We start from the raw sequence: 16,204 nt of genomic DNA on the forward strand, positions 1-16,204 counted from the left end.
ACATCATAGACACATCTCTCTTATCTGTATTCCTGCTCCTTAAATCTCCAATTCATTCAATCATCATGAATCTCAAGTCTCAATAACTTAAAATCGAAGCTGATAAATGCACTACTTTGTTTGTTATTGAGAGCTGAAAAAATGTATCTACTGTTGGTTTGTTTTCACTTGTGTTTGACATGTCAAATTGCCCGCCTAGCACATGATCAATGACTCCTCCCAAGATTTAGAAACAATGTATCGCTCGCACTTGACAAGCTCAAATCCGTTTCGCAGCGTAGTCATTCTAAGATTCTGAGTATATATTACAACATGGTTTGGACTTATATTGACTTGCACCATTCTGGGTATGATATCCTCAGGTCTAAGTAGCATAAGGTGATCTACTAATTTTGTCTCTTATGCTTCTAGCGGCCAATTTCTCGGATAATTGAAACACTGTCCAGATCCAGCCTCGTAGATAATGCACTATGTTTTTAACGCCTATCTGGTCTCCGTCGTTATATGAAGTGCACCAAAGGTGGATACGCTGGCGCGATCTGTTACTCTGTTAATTTACACGAAAGCCATTCTTTTATTAGAAGTCTCAATTAAGAGAGGTAGAATGTCTGTACAATTGTATTATTCTTATCTAAACAACTATTATTAGTCCATCTGCTTCATTACTTTAGCTTTTAACGTAATTCAGCATCCTCCCTGCAAGACATTTAATGGAGTGAGGATCTAGAGCGGACTTAGAGCGGATCTAGGGTACAAACTTCAGGGGGAGAAATGAACGACTGGATACCCCGGTCTAAATAAGTTTAGCATTGAAGCGGATATAGAGATATTGGCCAATCAACTCAGCGATGTATATCCGAGCAAAGATTCATGGCTTCCGACTGTTTTCTAGACTACCTAGATGGAACTGCGGGAGCCCCATCTCAAGTTACACCTCCGTTAGTCAAATCCGCAAATCCGAAAAAGATAGCACGTACCAATTGATACACAATGGCAACATCTTGGTCTGAGGATGAGATGGGGACTCTAGTAATAAATAGCCCAGAGCCCATAGACCACTGATGGTTCCCGATAAGCACCATTGTCTTCACTATCATACCGTCATTATGCCAGACAATTATCTTTCTGATACTAGCGACGCCAAAACAGTGCAGGATTCGGCTAGCAAGCGTCTCACTGTCACGTTAGAAGATGTAGGCATACAAGTCTCTGGTGAAGGTGAGAATTTCGCTTCGACATGTATTTCGGTCATTACGGGTATCTTCCAACTTGGAAGAAAGAAATCCCCGAAAAGGGTAGGCTCATTGTGATTATTTGATGATTGGCTTATCTCTGACTCTTTTTTAGCAAATCCTGCAGGGAATTACCGGCCAAGTTTGTCCAGGACAAATGGTAAGATGGCACTCTCGTGTTTTTCGATCTTCTGCAGGTCATAGTTGGCTAACCAAGACATCCTCCAGCTGTTGGTCGTTGGACGGCCTGGTTCAGGTTGTACATCTCTTCTCAAAGTGATATCAAATCACCGCAGCGAGTTTAATGAAGTTCAAGGCCTGCTTCAGTACGGCAATGTTGGCCACGACACCGCAAAGGAATTCCGTCACCACATTGTCATGAACACAGAAGGTACTGCTTCTTAGACATTCCAATCACTAAGATACTGACAAAATTAGACGATGTGCATTTTCCTACACTCAAGGTCGCTGAAACAATGAGCTTCGCGAATTCCACCAAGGTACCCAAGACGCGGCCACAACATCTCACCACCAAAGCCTACGTGCATCAGACCTCGACGGGGATTCTCGAGTCACTTGGCATTGGCCACGTCCATGATACAATCGTCGGCAATGAGTATGTTCGAGGTGTGTCTGGTGGTGAGAGGAAGCGAGTCTCGGTTGCCGAGGTCATGAGCACGCAAGCTCCCGTTCAATGCTGGGACAACAGTACCCGAGGTCTCGACGCATCCAACGCCCTTGACTTTGCCCGCGTCCTTCGAAAGCACGCAGACGAGCAGCAACGAACTATCATCGCGACCCTCTACCAAGCTGGTAATAGCATCTACGACCAATTCGACAAAGTTCTCGTCCTAGCCGAGGGTCGTGAGATCTACTATGGGCCATCGACCGAGGCACGACACTACTTCGAGACGATGGGCTTCAGGTGTCCACCCGGAGCTAATATTGCGGATTTCTTGACCTCTGTTACAGTAGAGACAGAGCGTGAAATCATCCCTGGATACGAAACAACTGTTCCTCGGACAGCCCACGATTTCGAGCAGCGATACAAAGCGAGTGAGACGTTTCATCGTATGAAACATTTGGCCAAGTCTCGAACAAATGAATCTCTTGCAGCTGAGGTTGACGGTCTTCGAGACACTGTTTCGAAAGAGAAGTCTCGTACTGTCGCAGCTCTATCCAGAGCAACTAGTCCGTACTTGGACTCCTTCTTTCAACAGGTTTGGATATGTGCTATCAGGTAACATTTCATTTCAAAAGGACGAGGACCTCGCTAAGCCATAGCAGACAGTTTCAGATTCTATGGGGAGATAGGTTTTCGAATGGCCTTCAGCTAGCGTCATCCTTGATCATGGCTCTTGTGACAGGCAGTTTGATGTACAACCTCCCCGAAGACAGCACCTCCATTTTCCGAAAACCTGGAGCCCTTTTCTATCCTATTCTACTTTGGGGCCTCAATAAGATGGCCGAGACGGCAGCATCCTTCGAGGGCCGAGCTATCCTCACCCGACACAAACGTCTTGCGTTCAACCGACCAGGTGCTTACGCTCTTGCTTCCGTTCTTACCGATATTCCTTTCGTTATTTTCATGTTCAGCTTGTTCAATCTTATCTACTATTTCATGGTAGGCTACCAACATGACGCTGGCAAGTTCTTCACCAACTGGTTCATCTACCTTGTTACGACTCTATGCTTTACGTCTCTGTATCGCACGATTGGTGCATGGTGCAAACATTTTGGCCTGGCAGCTCAGATCAGCGGTTGGATCACCATGGTCATGATGGTCTACGCTGGTACGTATTGCTCTGAATCACGCATTTGACGCTCGCCTCTAATCTTTTGCAGGATATCTCATTCCCACTACGAAGATGCATCCTTGGTTCCGCTGGATCGCATACATCAATCCCGCCAACTACGCTTTCTCAGCTGTTATGGCTAGCGAGATGGGAGACCTACAGCTGGCATGTGTTGAGCCTCAGCTTGTGCCTTATGGATCAGGCTACGACGACAATCGCTTCAGAAGCTGTACCGTGGTAGGATCCAACGGCGAAACGATTGATGGCGCGTCATACTTGAGCCTCCAATACGGCATTGCTCGTACTGAGATCTGGAGGGATGTTGGCATCATCATCGCCTTCTGGGTGTTCTTCTCAATTACCGCTGCTATTGGCTTCGAAATGAACCTCGCTTCAGGTGCAGGTTCCATGATCTTGTATGATCGTCGAAGTCAGGCAAAGGAATTGGCTCTCAAGGACGACCCCGAACGCACCTCGGTACAGCCTTTACCTGAACAGAACGATTATATCACCGCTGCTACAACCTTTACGTTCAAGAACATCAACTACTTTGTCCAGCATGAGGGTCAAGAGAAGCAACTATTGCAGAACGTCTCTGGCTTCGTCAAGCCCGGTCAGCTAGTGGCCTTGATAGGTTCCTCGGGTGCTGGCAAGACGACACTTATGGATGTATTGGCTCAGCCCAAGGACTCTGGTCGCCTCGAAGGCAGCATCATGGCCTACTGTCGACTCCATAGTATTACATTCCTGCGGACAACTACATACGGCGAACATAACAATTCCTACCACTCTACTGCAACTATACTCGAAATCATTCCTTCTCAACACGTTGTTTCTTTCTTGGTGGCTCCACAACTTCCATGTCGGCGTCGTTTGCCGAGGAGTTGGGATCCCACACCACTCCAGCTTCTTTAATCAAGTTCTAATTTATTTTATTAGCAATCATGATCCCATGTCCATGCTATCTATACGTACTTTGGCTGTCTTGCAAACGAGGGAAAACTTTCCCCAGCGTTTATATCTGCCAAGATGTATTTCCAGGGCTCCACGTCGATTGAATTTATAGCCGCAAAAGCGGCAGCAAAACGGAACAAACTCATCGGCTGGTACTCTTGACGTCTTGGCAGCAGCGAGGATATCTGGTAGATGGTTGTAGATATTGTCCTCTGATGATTGGTCGGCCTCTTGATCGGCCACGGTCGACAAGTGGTCGAGGTGCTCCTATGCCTCAGCGTCACTTGCTGTATCCCAATCTAGTTCTCATTAGTTCTAACTGCCATGCTTCCGCCATAGATTAGAATGGTAAATACCAAAAGAGAGGTCCTTGGTTTCAGGCTTGCCCTGGGGCTCAGCCAGCTGCTCAGCAAACCATTCCCGCGTGTGAGTTTCAGGGCCCTGACCAGGAAAAGGGAACAAAAAAACCGGGAGCCGTTCACCGGTGGGAGATGTGATAGTGATCTCGGGGATTAGCTGGTGTTCCATTGTCGATAGATTTGACCAAGTTGGCGAACAGAAGAGTTAAACAGACAAATTTGGCTAAGTTGACGAACAGAAACGGTCAAAAGAACGAAATCAACTTAATCGATAAACTGTCTAGAATCTAGAATCGACATCTCAACCCCCATGGTCGACCATTTTGCTGGGCCCATTATTTTTTGGGACTCAACACCGAAGGAAGGTACATCACGGGACGGTCCGCCAACCTGGGTTATCTTAACACTCTTGACAGAATGGGCAGGAGCCATGAACAGGTGGGTCATATGTCTTGGCGCCGTCTTAATTGTAAAAGAAAGAGGTGCCTAAAAGCTTTTCAGCCTACGAGTTCCTGTGCACCTCCATTGATTACGCGATCGCCGCCTTCTGGGCACACAATTCCTTTGCTGCGCTGGCAAGCCTTGTATTCCTCGGCCCTGGACTTGCGAACTTCTGTAGTGTGGTCGTTTTGTATACCCAGATCCAGCCATTCTGGAGATACTGGATGTATTACTTAAACCTATTTACGTATCTGATTGGTGGTCTGTTTGAGCATGTTGTGTGGCATGTCAAGATCGATTGTCGCTCTGAGGAGTTGACACACATCCCGTTGCCAAACAGCAACAGCACCACCTATGGAGACTACATAGCTAATTTCATCCGAGATAAAGTGGTAATGTCATTGATCCCATATCACCAAGTGCCGCTTGTATTATCCCTGCACCACAGATGCCGACTACCTTGACCAATTGAAGCTTGATGAGAAACACCTTTGTTAGAGAGGGTGAGTTTCTATCGGTCCTTCCAGTCTTGTTTAGATAGATTGACTAGATTTCATAGTTGTTTCACTATCTACAAGTTGTGTATCACTCCATTGGCTGAATATACTAGCAAGGCCCTTTTAAGGTTCGACAGCTCGTGGCAACCCCATATTGTCCTTTACCATAAATAATGTCATGAAGAAGGTGCCCCGGACCAAGAGGTGAAGAGGTTAGGAGGACATTGATATCACATATGCAATCTACCTTTATTGTTAACTACTGAGTACCCTTCTGTAAGACATCTGGGTTTGATGCTCTGAACGAATTCGATGGAGTCTTCTACTTCATCGATAGCATACTGAACATGTAGGTGTTGGCGAGGAGATGTTGCGATACTCTATGGCGATTATATTGCGGGTTTCATTAGAGAGAAAACTGGTTATATTAATAATACCGAGTCAAAAAGCACCTGTTCGTACTGTCCCTACACCACAGGTGCCGACTATCTCGGTCAATTCAGAATTGACGAGAATACTTTGGTTAGAGAGATGCAAGTTTCTGTCTTCGCTGCTTATCGTGTTCGTATTACTGACTTAGCATTACACGGTGGCATTACGGCTTCGTTCTGCGTTAGTTCATATGCTCTTGTCTTGCTTATGATGAAGCTGCGCACAAAGTCAACAAAGACAGCAAGCTGAGTGTTTGTATCATCAGCTACCAAGGAGAGACTTTTTATTTCTGTCATGAGTAATTCCGGTGATTGGTGTTATACTCTATGTTCTTTTAATCGATTGAAAAATTGGATTGCCTCATGTATACTATTCTCTGGAGTTTGTACCTAGAATAAATCTAGAACGGTGCAAGTCAATAATTCTTTGTTTTGTCTGAATCTATGGTGAGAATCTTGGTAATATTGCGCAGTGAAAATAATTTCACATTGTCAAGTACGAGTGACATGATTTAATGTTTCAAAACTAACCCATGTTTTCGGAGAGAAAGATTTGTTCCGTCAAACATAGGCAGACACACTGCCAGAACACATTGGACTCTAAGCAGAAATGAGAAAAGGTGCATTTATGTGCTCTCAGATCAGGGTACTGAGATGCGAGAGTGATTATCAAGAGAATGGATTGAAGATCCAAGTAGAAGCAATGCAGACGATAGAGATGTATATATTTGATGGTTTGTACAACGTTAAAAAAAAAGAGGCTGCCTTGTACCAAGAGTCACAATGTAGGGCATAAACAGAGATGTATACATAATGTGATCACGCGGTTAAACACGTGACACCCCCCACGCTCAACACAGGAAGGCTGGCCAGGTACCAGAAACGTTCACTGCTAGAGACATAAGATACGCAATTGATACGTAAACTCATGATGCTTAGGCGCTGCTTTGAGTTTTTCATTTTCTAGAGCATATTGTTAAGGGTTTGCTCTGTCTGCTACCTACTACTATGTAGGACACGTTTTATTAAAACATCTGTCCACTATATGCAGCTGTATAATTTATCGGTGTCGTTATATTTAAAGGGAAAACCTTAATATAAGCTAACATAAACTATTGTAATGGGGTTCGAACGCACGACCTTCGGGAGAACCTCGGGATAGTCACAAGCCCCTATCAAGGGGGCTTACCTGCAAATTCTACACACAGAAGAATAAGCGGTAAGCTTTAGTCTTGCAACAATAGAGGACCTACGTTACCTGCATTAACGGATCTACCTAACTGAGCCATTGGACCTCTTACATAAAGGGCTAAAAGGATTCTATATTTATTTAAAGACTATAATATCTTAAGTTATTAATAATTATCTAATTAAATTAAAATATTATAAAGTAAGGGATTTTTAACTTACTTACTTATTTAACTTACTTACTTATTAAGTATATTATATAGTTATCTATTAAGTTATAATACTTATACTATATTAATAATATATCTATAAGCCTAATATATTTATTTCTCTTTAATTTAACTTATCCCTCTAGTAATATATATTATAATTAGTTATTATAATAGCCTTATAAGGCTTCTATAGGCAGCTGTAAGCACTAATATAATTGCTAGTATAGTAATTATAGCCCGATCTTTTGCCCTATAGCTTAACAGTTAGGTGCAACTGTTATAATATATATCGCTTAATTAGTAATTAAAAAAAGGTAAAAAATTAAAATAGTAATATAATAGTATACTATAAGAATAGTCAGCTTCTTAATTAAAATAGATATATTATACCTATATACAGTTATATAATATTATAGATTTATAAATATTAAGAGGGCCCTAAGAAGTTAGTAGGCCAGGGTGGTTATGTAAGGTGGTTGATTGAGTTAAGTTACTACGGTGGGGCACAGACCCAAAGGCGCTGTGTTGGGCCCACCAAAATCTATGACTAAGCGGCCTGTGCCTTTGACCCGCTACACCCTGAGTGGTCCCCAATTGGGCAGACCCGATGCCCCAATTCTGAGCAAATTGATGGAGACGACCGCGCAGTTCTTCCGCGACTGCATACAACTGTAGAATTCAAGTTGTTGTTTTTTTTGCCGTAAATAGCTTCGGCAGCGTCCGCCATAATTGTGGCGAGTCGGCACAGCCTGGCCGTAGGAAGTGGTTCTATTGAGAACGGACACGAGATATCTTTAAGCTTCAGCCCGCTCCGTCGACAAAAAGACAATGCCTAGTATTTATATAATGTCAGTCTCGATATTCAAATAATGGACACTTAACCTATGTTTCGAAGAAGTAGAGTGACCATATAGTGGTTTGATGATTTTATAACATGGCGGTGTCCAATCGAGTCGATAAAGCTCCAAGGTGCAGTCCTAATGCAAAAGCCTTCCTGCATGCAACGCTAAGGTGTAGATATGTCGAATTGGGACGCCCCATATTGATCTGGTAGTCAGCAAACAAGAGAGAAAGCTGAATTGTCTTTAATGTCACTGCATCGTCCAAAATGACAGCTTCTCGCCTGGCTTCCGTGAACAGCGTCTCTGCAAAGTCTGTCTGCGGAGTCGCAAGAGCGCCAATACCCAGAATTGCTAGAAAACTCGCCTTAGTCTGCGGCGGTATGTTACGAACATCCTGCGAATTGTACAGACTTTCCAAAAGGCTTACAACTCACTAAACTTATAAAACGGAAGTCGATGATAAGAGGTAGTCTTGAACAACCCGAGAAATTGGCGCGCCATTTCCGGTGACACAGGTGCCAGCTGAACATTTTGGGATCCGGGTGCCTTTAGGCTTATCTTGGATGGCGTCCCGATAAATGTCGACTTCTGCATGAATGTATCAAGCCAGATCGCGCCTCGCTACCCTCTGACCATGCATGGTCGATCACTGGTAAGACACCCCGGTGTATCTACCAGAGAAATGCAATGTAAGATAACGTGATTGTTGGCATATGGCTATGCAGTTCTCCAGTCTGCCCTGGGCAGGATAGTCCCTACGTGACTCGGTCCAGACGTCGCCCTTATAGTAACCTCCCCATGAACAAAGAGCATCTTTGGGGTAGTTAAATCGATCGAAGTTGCACATTTCACCATGTTTGTACTGGCAAGTTGGGCTGGGTTCTTCAGAAGTAGTAGTTGTTTCTGAGGTAGAGGTAGTTTCTTGTGCTATTGATGATGGGGCTTCTGTTGGCTCAAGTCTAGTATCTGACGACTCTGGGAACCCATCTGAAGTTTGCTCGATCTTATCTGTAGTGCTTTCGTCGGCAAATGTTGGTTCCAAATCAACAGTAGTCTCCTCGCGAGGTGGCTGAATGCTAGTTGGCTTCGACACAGGCGTGTTCTCTGTACTGCCAGTACTCGTCGCAGGACGAGGCAGCCAATCAGTCGAGTTCTGTGGAACATGTCGAGTTGTTGGTTCCAAATGACCGGATGTAGGCATTTCAATAGAGGTATTGATATTATGTCTCGTTTCAGAGGTAACCGGATCAACGGGTCGCTGTGTTGGGGTACTTGGTGGCTCGGACGTCAGCTGCTCGGTCGGAGTATCGGGACTATCACCCCCGTCTCCAAAGTCTAGATCAAATTGGTCGATATTGTCAGGTGTTACCTGATTTGATACAAAGACCGAGTCGACGTATAGCAACGCAAATCCATTGCCAGAACAACTCATGGAGATGCCGAAGTTGGCACTTCGCGAGTCTGCCATGACTGTAGTAAGAACCCTATTCCACGAGCCTGTCACACCACCACCGCTAAAGAGGCCCATAGTATAGAACTGGCGATTCCCCAGGTAGGCATTTATGCTGCATGACTGTCGTCCAACAGTGATGACAACATAGTAAAGCTGAACAGTGTAACTTGTAGTTTTGGATGGAACAAGATTGCCAAGTGTCTGGGAAATGCTTCCTAAGCCACCCAATGCTCGCTTCTGTGCATCGGCAGGGATAGCGGAGGACCCCAGTGCCGCACATCCATTATCAGTACTTCCGTCTGCTTTATAGCAGTCAGAGCTTTGTTGCTTGGCAGAACCCTCCACAGACCAAGAATTTAGACCCTTGGCAAATCTGCCGTTGGCCACGGCGTTCGTAATGGCGCCGCCAGGCCCAGCTTGAGTTGCTGTGGGAGAATCACCGGTGATCGGCGTTGATGGCGTACTAGTGGGTTCCGATGTATGGATCTCCTCAGGTGATTCGGAAGTCGAAACGTCCACACCAGAAGACTCGGAAGTGGGTAATTTAGGCGTGTCGGTAGGATCAAGTGGAACATCACTTGTGAATGAGCCTGTTTCGACAAACGTCGGGACAAGAGTGGGCTCATCTGATGTATCTGGAGACATTTCTGTACCATACGACAGACTCTCAATGGATGTTGGAACAATGTTATTTCCGGCGGTAGACATATCTGTCTGGTAAACCGAGTCTGTGTCGGACACACTAGTCTGCTCAGTTCGGGTGATGTCAGATACACTGGATACAATGCTTTGGAAGCCTGTAGTTGTAGTATCGAGGCCATCCAATCTACCATTGACGCATCGCTCCGCTAATGAGCTTCGTTAGTGCTAGGTACTAACAATATTTTTCAAGATCTTCTTACCTGCATATACATTGAGAGTCACCGGGAAGCAGCCAGATGGCTTTGATATAAACGTCATGTAGACTTGACCATCAGTCGAGGTTTGGCAAAACGAAGCTTGACCGTTTGGTAAGGCCGAGTCTACAAAGCTCAAGACACCTCCTTCACTGCTGAAGGTCGCCGTGACCGCGTCAATTGGTAACGCAGATGACGACTCAAGCTTTTGGTAGTCATCACCAAGATACGCAATGGGTATACCATTCTGAGATAAACGACGCTGGCCAAGAACAAAGACAGTAGCAAAGTTGCAAACGTCAGGATTGCCATCACCAACGAAGCCTCCAATCTGTCGCTTGGTGTTGCTTCCAGATTGTGTAATGAGAAGAATGATGCGCTCACCAGCTGGCTCGAAGCCCACTGAGGTCGGAGCGCTATCACTTTCTGTTGAAGAAATCACGTCATCAATAGACGAAGGTAGAATAGTATCTCGAGTTGTGGCTGTCGCAATGGGTTTGGAGTCCGAAGAGTTCTCAGAGGGATGAGGAAAGGCGCTTTGATATGATACAGGAGCAAGGTAGGTTGAAAGATAAGTGATGCACCAAGTAGCAGGGTCTTCTTGGTAAACATTTCTCGTGTCAACAGCACCGACGATGCCACCAAGCAGCGCAAAAGCGGCGACGTGACCTTTCATTTTGAAAATGCTTTGGGAACTGGGTTTACTCCATCAGTCCTGTGAAGGGAACAGCTGTCTAATATTTGGATCAAACGAACCGAGCGCAAATTGATGTAGCTATGCAATTTACTGGTGGCGGCTAATAACTCTGGTCGCAAGGTGACTTTAGCAACTAACGCCATCATTCAAATGTATGGTCTGGGCTTTGGTCTTGAGTCTGAAAACTGTTATGAAGCTGAGACATTTTCCCAACAAAGTGGCCTTAGGGTATCAGACAAATTAGCCACTGGAAGCATAAGAGACGAAATTAGTAGATCAGTTTATGCTACTTAGACTATGATCTTTAGGCTATTTATTTTTGCAACCTAAGACTCAGGAGGTTAACTTTGCTGATACCCAGAAGAGCGGTAAAGCCGATTGAAAGGTCATGCCATGTCTCATTACCCCTTGCTACGCAGAGACAAAAGCTGATCGGCTAGCCACGAGCCATGCAAGGAACAGCAACAACTAAAAACAGATTTCATATTCATGTTAAATAAAATAAAGGCAAATTCCAATCAACCAACCGTATGCCTATAGTATGAATATCCACATAGCATAATTCCTAAATGAGAGAGGTAATGTTTCAGAATGCAAGTGGAGATCTCGGTTATTCTAAGTCAACCATTGGGATCAGTTCCGCTTGTGTGACAGCTGTCGCCTTGCTACCCTTTGAAGTTCGGTCTAGATCTTTCCGCTTGATGGGGATGATGATGATTAATTACTACAAGGTGTCCGGTTTTATAGTGTACTTTATTGGATCAGAGGTAAAGCCAGGCACCTCGATCGCACGTGGTACTTGCAAGAATCCCAACGTTACTTACAGCGCCTACTGAAACCAAAGGTTGCACAAATTCGGGAAATTAGTCAAGTCGACGATGTAGTTAATGGAACACAATCAACACGGAAAGAGTAGTGGCTACCGAGTCAATATGGATATCAGTAGTCGGTGCATAGTGATACAATAGTACAACGTGGAGAAAGGCGGATATTCCCCTTAATCCCGACATGAATCTATCACTCTGAAGCATAACGGTGTCACAGTTCAGAGTTGAAATGTGAGGAGGTCCTACACGAAGAATTGCAAAACCGTCACATAGTCAGTGATGGTCCGAGTGTATTGTTTGGTACATATAACAGCCATCCGTCTCAATACAGAGTGTTTCCGTCTACCAAGGTCAAGAGCTCACACATGCCGAGTAACAATTGTATACAACCACCATCTTCAAGTCTACCAGTTGAGTCAAGCCAGCCATCTGATACTCCGATTGATGAGTATCATGAAAAAGCTTAACTGACTGACTTCCAGCATCTTCAACACAATGGTCAACCCACTCTATCTTTTCTCTGCTCTGTGCATGGTAGCTGGGGTGCAAGCCTGCAAAAGAACCTGCTCTGCTACAGGCGACAGCGCAGGCACTTGTAGTTACAACTGCGCCCATGTCTGTTCCAGCATTTCCGCCAACGAGGCTCGAAACACGTTCCTTGTCGCCCTTCAGTCCAGTGGCAACTCATGCTCTGCAGTGGGAACGAGCGTCATTCACTGCACGAAGACGGCCAGCTTCGGGAGCTGTTATAATCACTACTGGTCTTGTGGGAGGGGGTGTTAGATAGCGACGCGTTGACGGCTATTGAGTTGGGACATATCGACAATAGTTCACAGGAGTTGTTTGTGTGAGTCTGTCTCATGGGATACACTCAGAGAACTTGGGAATTCTTTGCCCCACAAAATCGTCTCCTTCTCCATATCCTTACAAGTGATTTCACTCCTTATCAGTCAATAATCTATTTCGCATAAATACCCAGTCGGTCCCGGGCCGTTTGCTTCGGTACCCGAATCTCGTTCACAGACATGAGAAGGATTTCGTATTACCGACCCATTCCCAACTTCCCCAGCTCGCGACCAATAATAATACCCAGTTGGTCTCGGGTGATATACTCTGACAACGTATGGAAACCAAAAGAGACATGATTCAATCCTTCTTGTAATCCTTTATTTCCGTTCTTGTCGACGGACCATGCTCCGTAGGTTGTAAGAAGCTAGTGCTGGCATAATCTGGAGTATGCAGTCAGATTCCATATGTTGGGGGTGACATATCACCACACGAAATCCTCCGAAGGGTTGGTCTGACGGGATGCTGCTCATAGACTCCGTTTTAATTATAAGTAGACAAGACCCTTCCTCAAACAACAAACATTGCCAGAAAGGTGGCATTTGGTCTTCAACTAAATCAGAATGTTGAACAAGACTTTTGTTTTGGCGTCGATGCTCGGTAGTTCCATTGCATTCAGTGCTACCTGCAAAGACACTGCATTTAATCCTAAGACAAATGTCCTTTCATCACACTGCCTGCCCCGGGACAACTCGGCCTACCTCCCAACAGAGTTGGACCTCAACAAGTGCTTTGGATACAGCGACGGTGAACTGACAGTAAGCGACTTCGTGGTATTTCTTTACGATTCTTCTGGTATGCTAATCCAATTATTTAGTGGGAGAAAAGAAATTACAGTGGCAGTTGCAACAACTGCCATATCTTTCAAGCGCCCGATCCGTGGTTCAGGTATAATGTGTACTGGCTTGGATGCACGTGTGAAGGCCAGAGTGAGGAGACTACTATTTGCATTGGTACGTTTGATGTCACGCCAACATGATATAAGTTGTATATGGGGCTAATTCTATATCTAGAAATAGTACTTGCACATGAATATGTGAGCAACGACAATGGTGTTCTCAGATGCTAAAGATAGTATGTTGGTGTCTATCAGCTTATTTTCCAGGTCGGGTCACCTTCTGTACAGTTATTTATACATATTATCAGTTGATTCAGATTACTTTCTATTCTATGGACTCCTCTAGTTCGCAACACCTGGCTGTACAAGTAAGTTGCCTTTGTTGTCTGTCAGTGCCATGTGTGCTCTAGTTTTTAGAACAAACTTACCTCCGTCGGGGTATACAATCTGACCGTTGTAAAATAAACCACCCTTCCCAACAAGGAATAGGATCGTGGCCGCCATATCAGTGTCATGGCCTGGTCTTCCAGCCGGATTATACGACTTCTTTTCGATCTTGCTCTTGTTGCCCTCGTCAGATTCTCCAGTAGTCATTTCGCTAGGGAAGAGTCCTGGCGCAATGACGTTGACACGGACCTTGACATCCTTGCACAAGGTCGCAAGAATGCGACTGAGGTGGGTGAGAGCGGCCTTGGATGTAGCATAGACGGGCTGGCCCCAGCTCGACCCCTTCATGGCTCCCGACGTGGAAGAAACATTAACAATCTGAGACGTATAGCCGGGTATCGCGTCGCGTCCTTTGGCCAGTAGAGGTAAGAAGGCAACAGACATGTAGTATGGACCTGCGACGTTTGTCGTCAAAGTCTCTGTCCATTGCTCAGACTTCGTTCGCAGGAAATGGTCCGAGATGGCTTGGGCGTCAGTCATATTAGGTTCCCCTGCCAAAGCTGTGGTACCAACATCGTTAGCACGTTTCCCACAGATGGCCATGATTGAACTTACAGAACCTGGTTTCATCATCCCTCGCAATACCAGCGTTGTTGACAAGCAAATGAATACCATTCGGCTCCTTCTCGCCGACTTCCTTCGCCAATCGGATAGCCTCGTCTTTTGAGCTCACATCACCAGGGAGCACGTGAATACTTCCAGGGCCCGTACTGTAGATCTTCTTGGTTTGTTCAAGTTTTTCTGTACGGCGACCAGTGATGTAAACTTTAGCTCCATTTGATACCAGTGCCTGTGTGATCATTAAACCGATGCCTGTGGCACCGCCTGTGACGACTGCCGTGATGTGAGATACATCAAACAGGGAGCTGGCCTTGAGCTCATCATTTGCAGCGTGGTCTATGGACATTGAGTCAGTAACTTTAAGCACAGCCACGTCTTGGTAACTTACGCGTAGTCATGACGACGGTGGCAATTTGACGAAACTCGTACTGTTTTGTGCGGGTGAGGAATTTGGTCTGCAAACTCCAACAGCATGGAAGTGAGGAGGCACGAGAAAGGATTTGAGGCGGCATCTCTACTTGATGATATACACATGCTTAATAATTGCTTGATGACGAATACATCTACCGTACATTTCCAGGAAATTAATCGCAGTTAGCTTGTAGCTTTTAGTGCTTATCACGAGAATTATTTCCTTCCATTATCTAGCCGCTATCATTAATAAGCTGATAATCATTATAGATTGGCATGCCAGTAACTCACCTTACCTATACCTCTCTGTAATAGTGTACTAACTGCTATATATTTCCTGGAAATGTACGGTATGTCTCAAAGATCGGTCAATTTCTGTTGATCACGTCATTGACTTTTGTCTTCTAAGCTTATTTAGCTCAAGGCCTTAACATGATGAGATACTCACGTGCAATGATTTAATTCGGGAGATCTAACGCACCGTATCCTTATTCTAGTCTTGTCAAATACATTTCAAACTATGGCTTTAAACTCCATCACTATCATATTTTCCCAAATCTGTACCATACCTAGTACAAGTAAATACACCACTATTTGAGCGATAAAACATCCGCCCTATGAGTTCATTTCCATCTTCTACCCTAAAGTCTGTCTTCTCAGGCTTGATCTCCGGCAGGCTTGCATTAGTCTCGGTCTTAGCAGGGGTTCTGGATGCGAAATTGCCGAAGTATGACAAGGGGCTTCCCCTTTCAACATGGTCAATGCGTATGCACCGCACAGTCGAAACGAGATTCTTTCGAACATTTACGACGCCGATCAACTGCATCGTTATCCACTTTGTCTTTCTGATTCAAACTCCGCGGACCCATATACGGCACTCGCGTCTATCACACACCGAGTGGTGGGCAGGACGGAAACTCCGCGGCACATCGGTATCATGTTGTTCTGAATACGACCCAATGCCCCCATCACAACGGGCATATACAGTGGATAACACAGGTTTGAGTCAGTTTCGAAGGGCTGCGATAGGGCATGAGCTGTCGGTTGCTAAATCACCGATTACCCGTATGTTACGTCGAAACGTATACAGCGGCGCAGGCTCAGTCAGTGGCTCGTCGTTGCATTTTGATGGAGATCAACTCTGAATGTGTCCATGCGGCGCAAAAATGGAGCTGCCCTTTATAGATTTTATCAATGCGTTGAAATCGATGCTTTAAAAGGCGAGGCCCCGCGTCTCGAAGGTCAAGCACATCATCCACAAACACTTTCTACAGTA

The 16,204-nt window shown here is 45.1% G+C and overlaps 7 protein-coding genes across 7 annotated transcripts; 4 read left to right on the plus strand and 3 right to left on the minus strand.

Moving 5' to 3' along the window:
• Positions 1-1,106: 1,106 nt before the first annotated feature.
• Positions 1,107-3,943, plus strand: FGSG_08027 (uncharacterized protein; the record flags this gene model as incomplete). The annotated part of the gene is made up of 6 exons (XM_011322497.1): positions 1,107-1,295; positions 1,348-1,392; positions 1,461-1,623; positions 1,671-2,472; positions 2,547-3,025; positions 3,078-3,943. 6 exons carry the CDS (start codon positions 1,107-1,109, stop codon positions 3,941-3,943), a joined length of 2,544 nt encoding a protein of 847 aa, XP_011320799.1.
• A 384-nt stretch (positions 3,944-4,327) lies between these two features.
• Positions 4,328-5,960, plus strand: FGSG_13452 (uncharacterized protein; the record flags this gene model as incomplete). Its single annotated transcript, XM_011322498.1, has 5 exons — positions 4,328-4,408; positions 4,633-4,779; positions 4,818-5,174; positions 5,310-5,407; positions 5,633-5,960. The coding sequence occupies 5 exons, from the start codon at positions 4,328-4,330 to the stop codon at positions 5,958-5,960; spliced, it is 1,011 nt and encodes a 336-aa protein (XP_011320800.1).
• An 862-nt stretch (positions 5,961-6,822) lies between these two features.
• On the minus strand, positions 6,823-7,837 carry FGSG_13453 (uncharacterized protein; the record flags this gene model as incomplete). Its single annotated transcript, XM_011322499.1, is given in 8 exon segments — positions 6,823-6,882; positions 6,900-6,908; positions 6,964-7,030; positions 7,125-7,140; positions 7,142-7,187; positions 7,458-7,500; positions 7,622-7,779; positions 7,781-7,837. Coding segments are annotated over 8 exon segments (456 nt in total).
• A 761-nt stretch (positions 7,838-8,598) lies between these two features.
• FGSG_08026 (uncharacterized protein) lies at positions 8,599-10,977 on the minus strand (the record flags this gene model as incomplete). The annotated part of the gene is made up of 2 exons (XM_011322500.1): positions 8,599-10,253; positions 10,308-10,977. 2 exons carry the CDS (start codon positions 10,975-10,977, stop codon positions 8,599-8,601), a joined length of 2,325 nt encoding a protein of 774 aa, XP_011320802.1.
• A 1,195-nt stretch (positions 10,978-12,172) lies between these two features.
• FGSG_13454 (uncharacterized protein) lies at positions 12,173-12,802 on the plus strand (the record flags this gene model as incomplete). Its single annotated transcript, XM_011322501.1, has 2 exons — positions 12,173-12,235; positions 12,308-12,802. Coding segments are annotated over 2 exons (364 nt in total), but the record flags the coding sequence as incomplete, so codon positions are not given.
• A 432-nt stretch (positions 12,803-13,234) lies between these two features.
• Positions 13,235-13,711, plus strand: FGSG_08025 (uncharacterized protein; the record flags this gene model as incomplete). Its single annotated transcript, XM_011322502.1, has 2 exons — positions 13,235-13,624; positions 13,691-13,711. The coding sequence occupies 2 exons, from the start codon at positions 13,235-13,237 to the stop codon at positions 13,709-13,711; spliced, it is 411 nt and encodes a 136-aa protein (XP_011320804.1).
• Positions 13,712-13,851: 140 nt separating this feature from the next.
• FGSG_08024 (uncharacterized protein) lies at positions 13,852-14,915 on the minus strand (the record flags this gene model as incomplete). The annotated part of the gene is made up of 4 exons (XM_011322503.1): positions 13,852-13,886; positions 13,938-14,456; positions 14,512-14,853; positions 14,906-14,915. 4 exons carry the CDS (start codon positions 14,913-14,915, stop codon positions 13,852-13,854), a joined length of 906 nt encoding a protein of 301 aa, XP_011320805.1.
• Positions 14,916-16,204: the final 1,289 nt, after the last annotated feature.

This window comes from Fusarium graminearum, chromosome 2, assembly GCF_000240135.3.
Source record: "Fusarium graminearum PH-1 chromosome 2, whole genome shotgun sequence".
NCBI lineage: Eukaryota > Fungi > Ascomycota > Sordariomycetes > Hypocreales > Nectriaceae > Fusarium > Fusarium graminearum.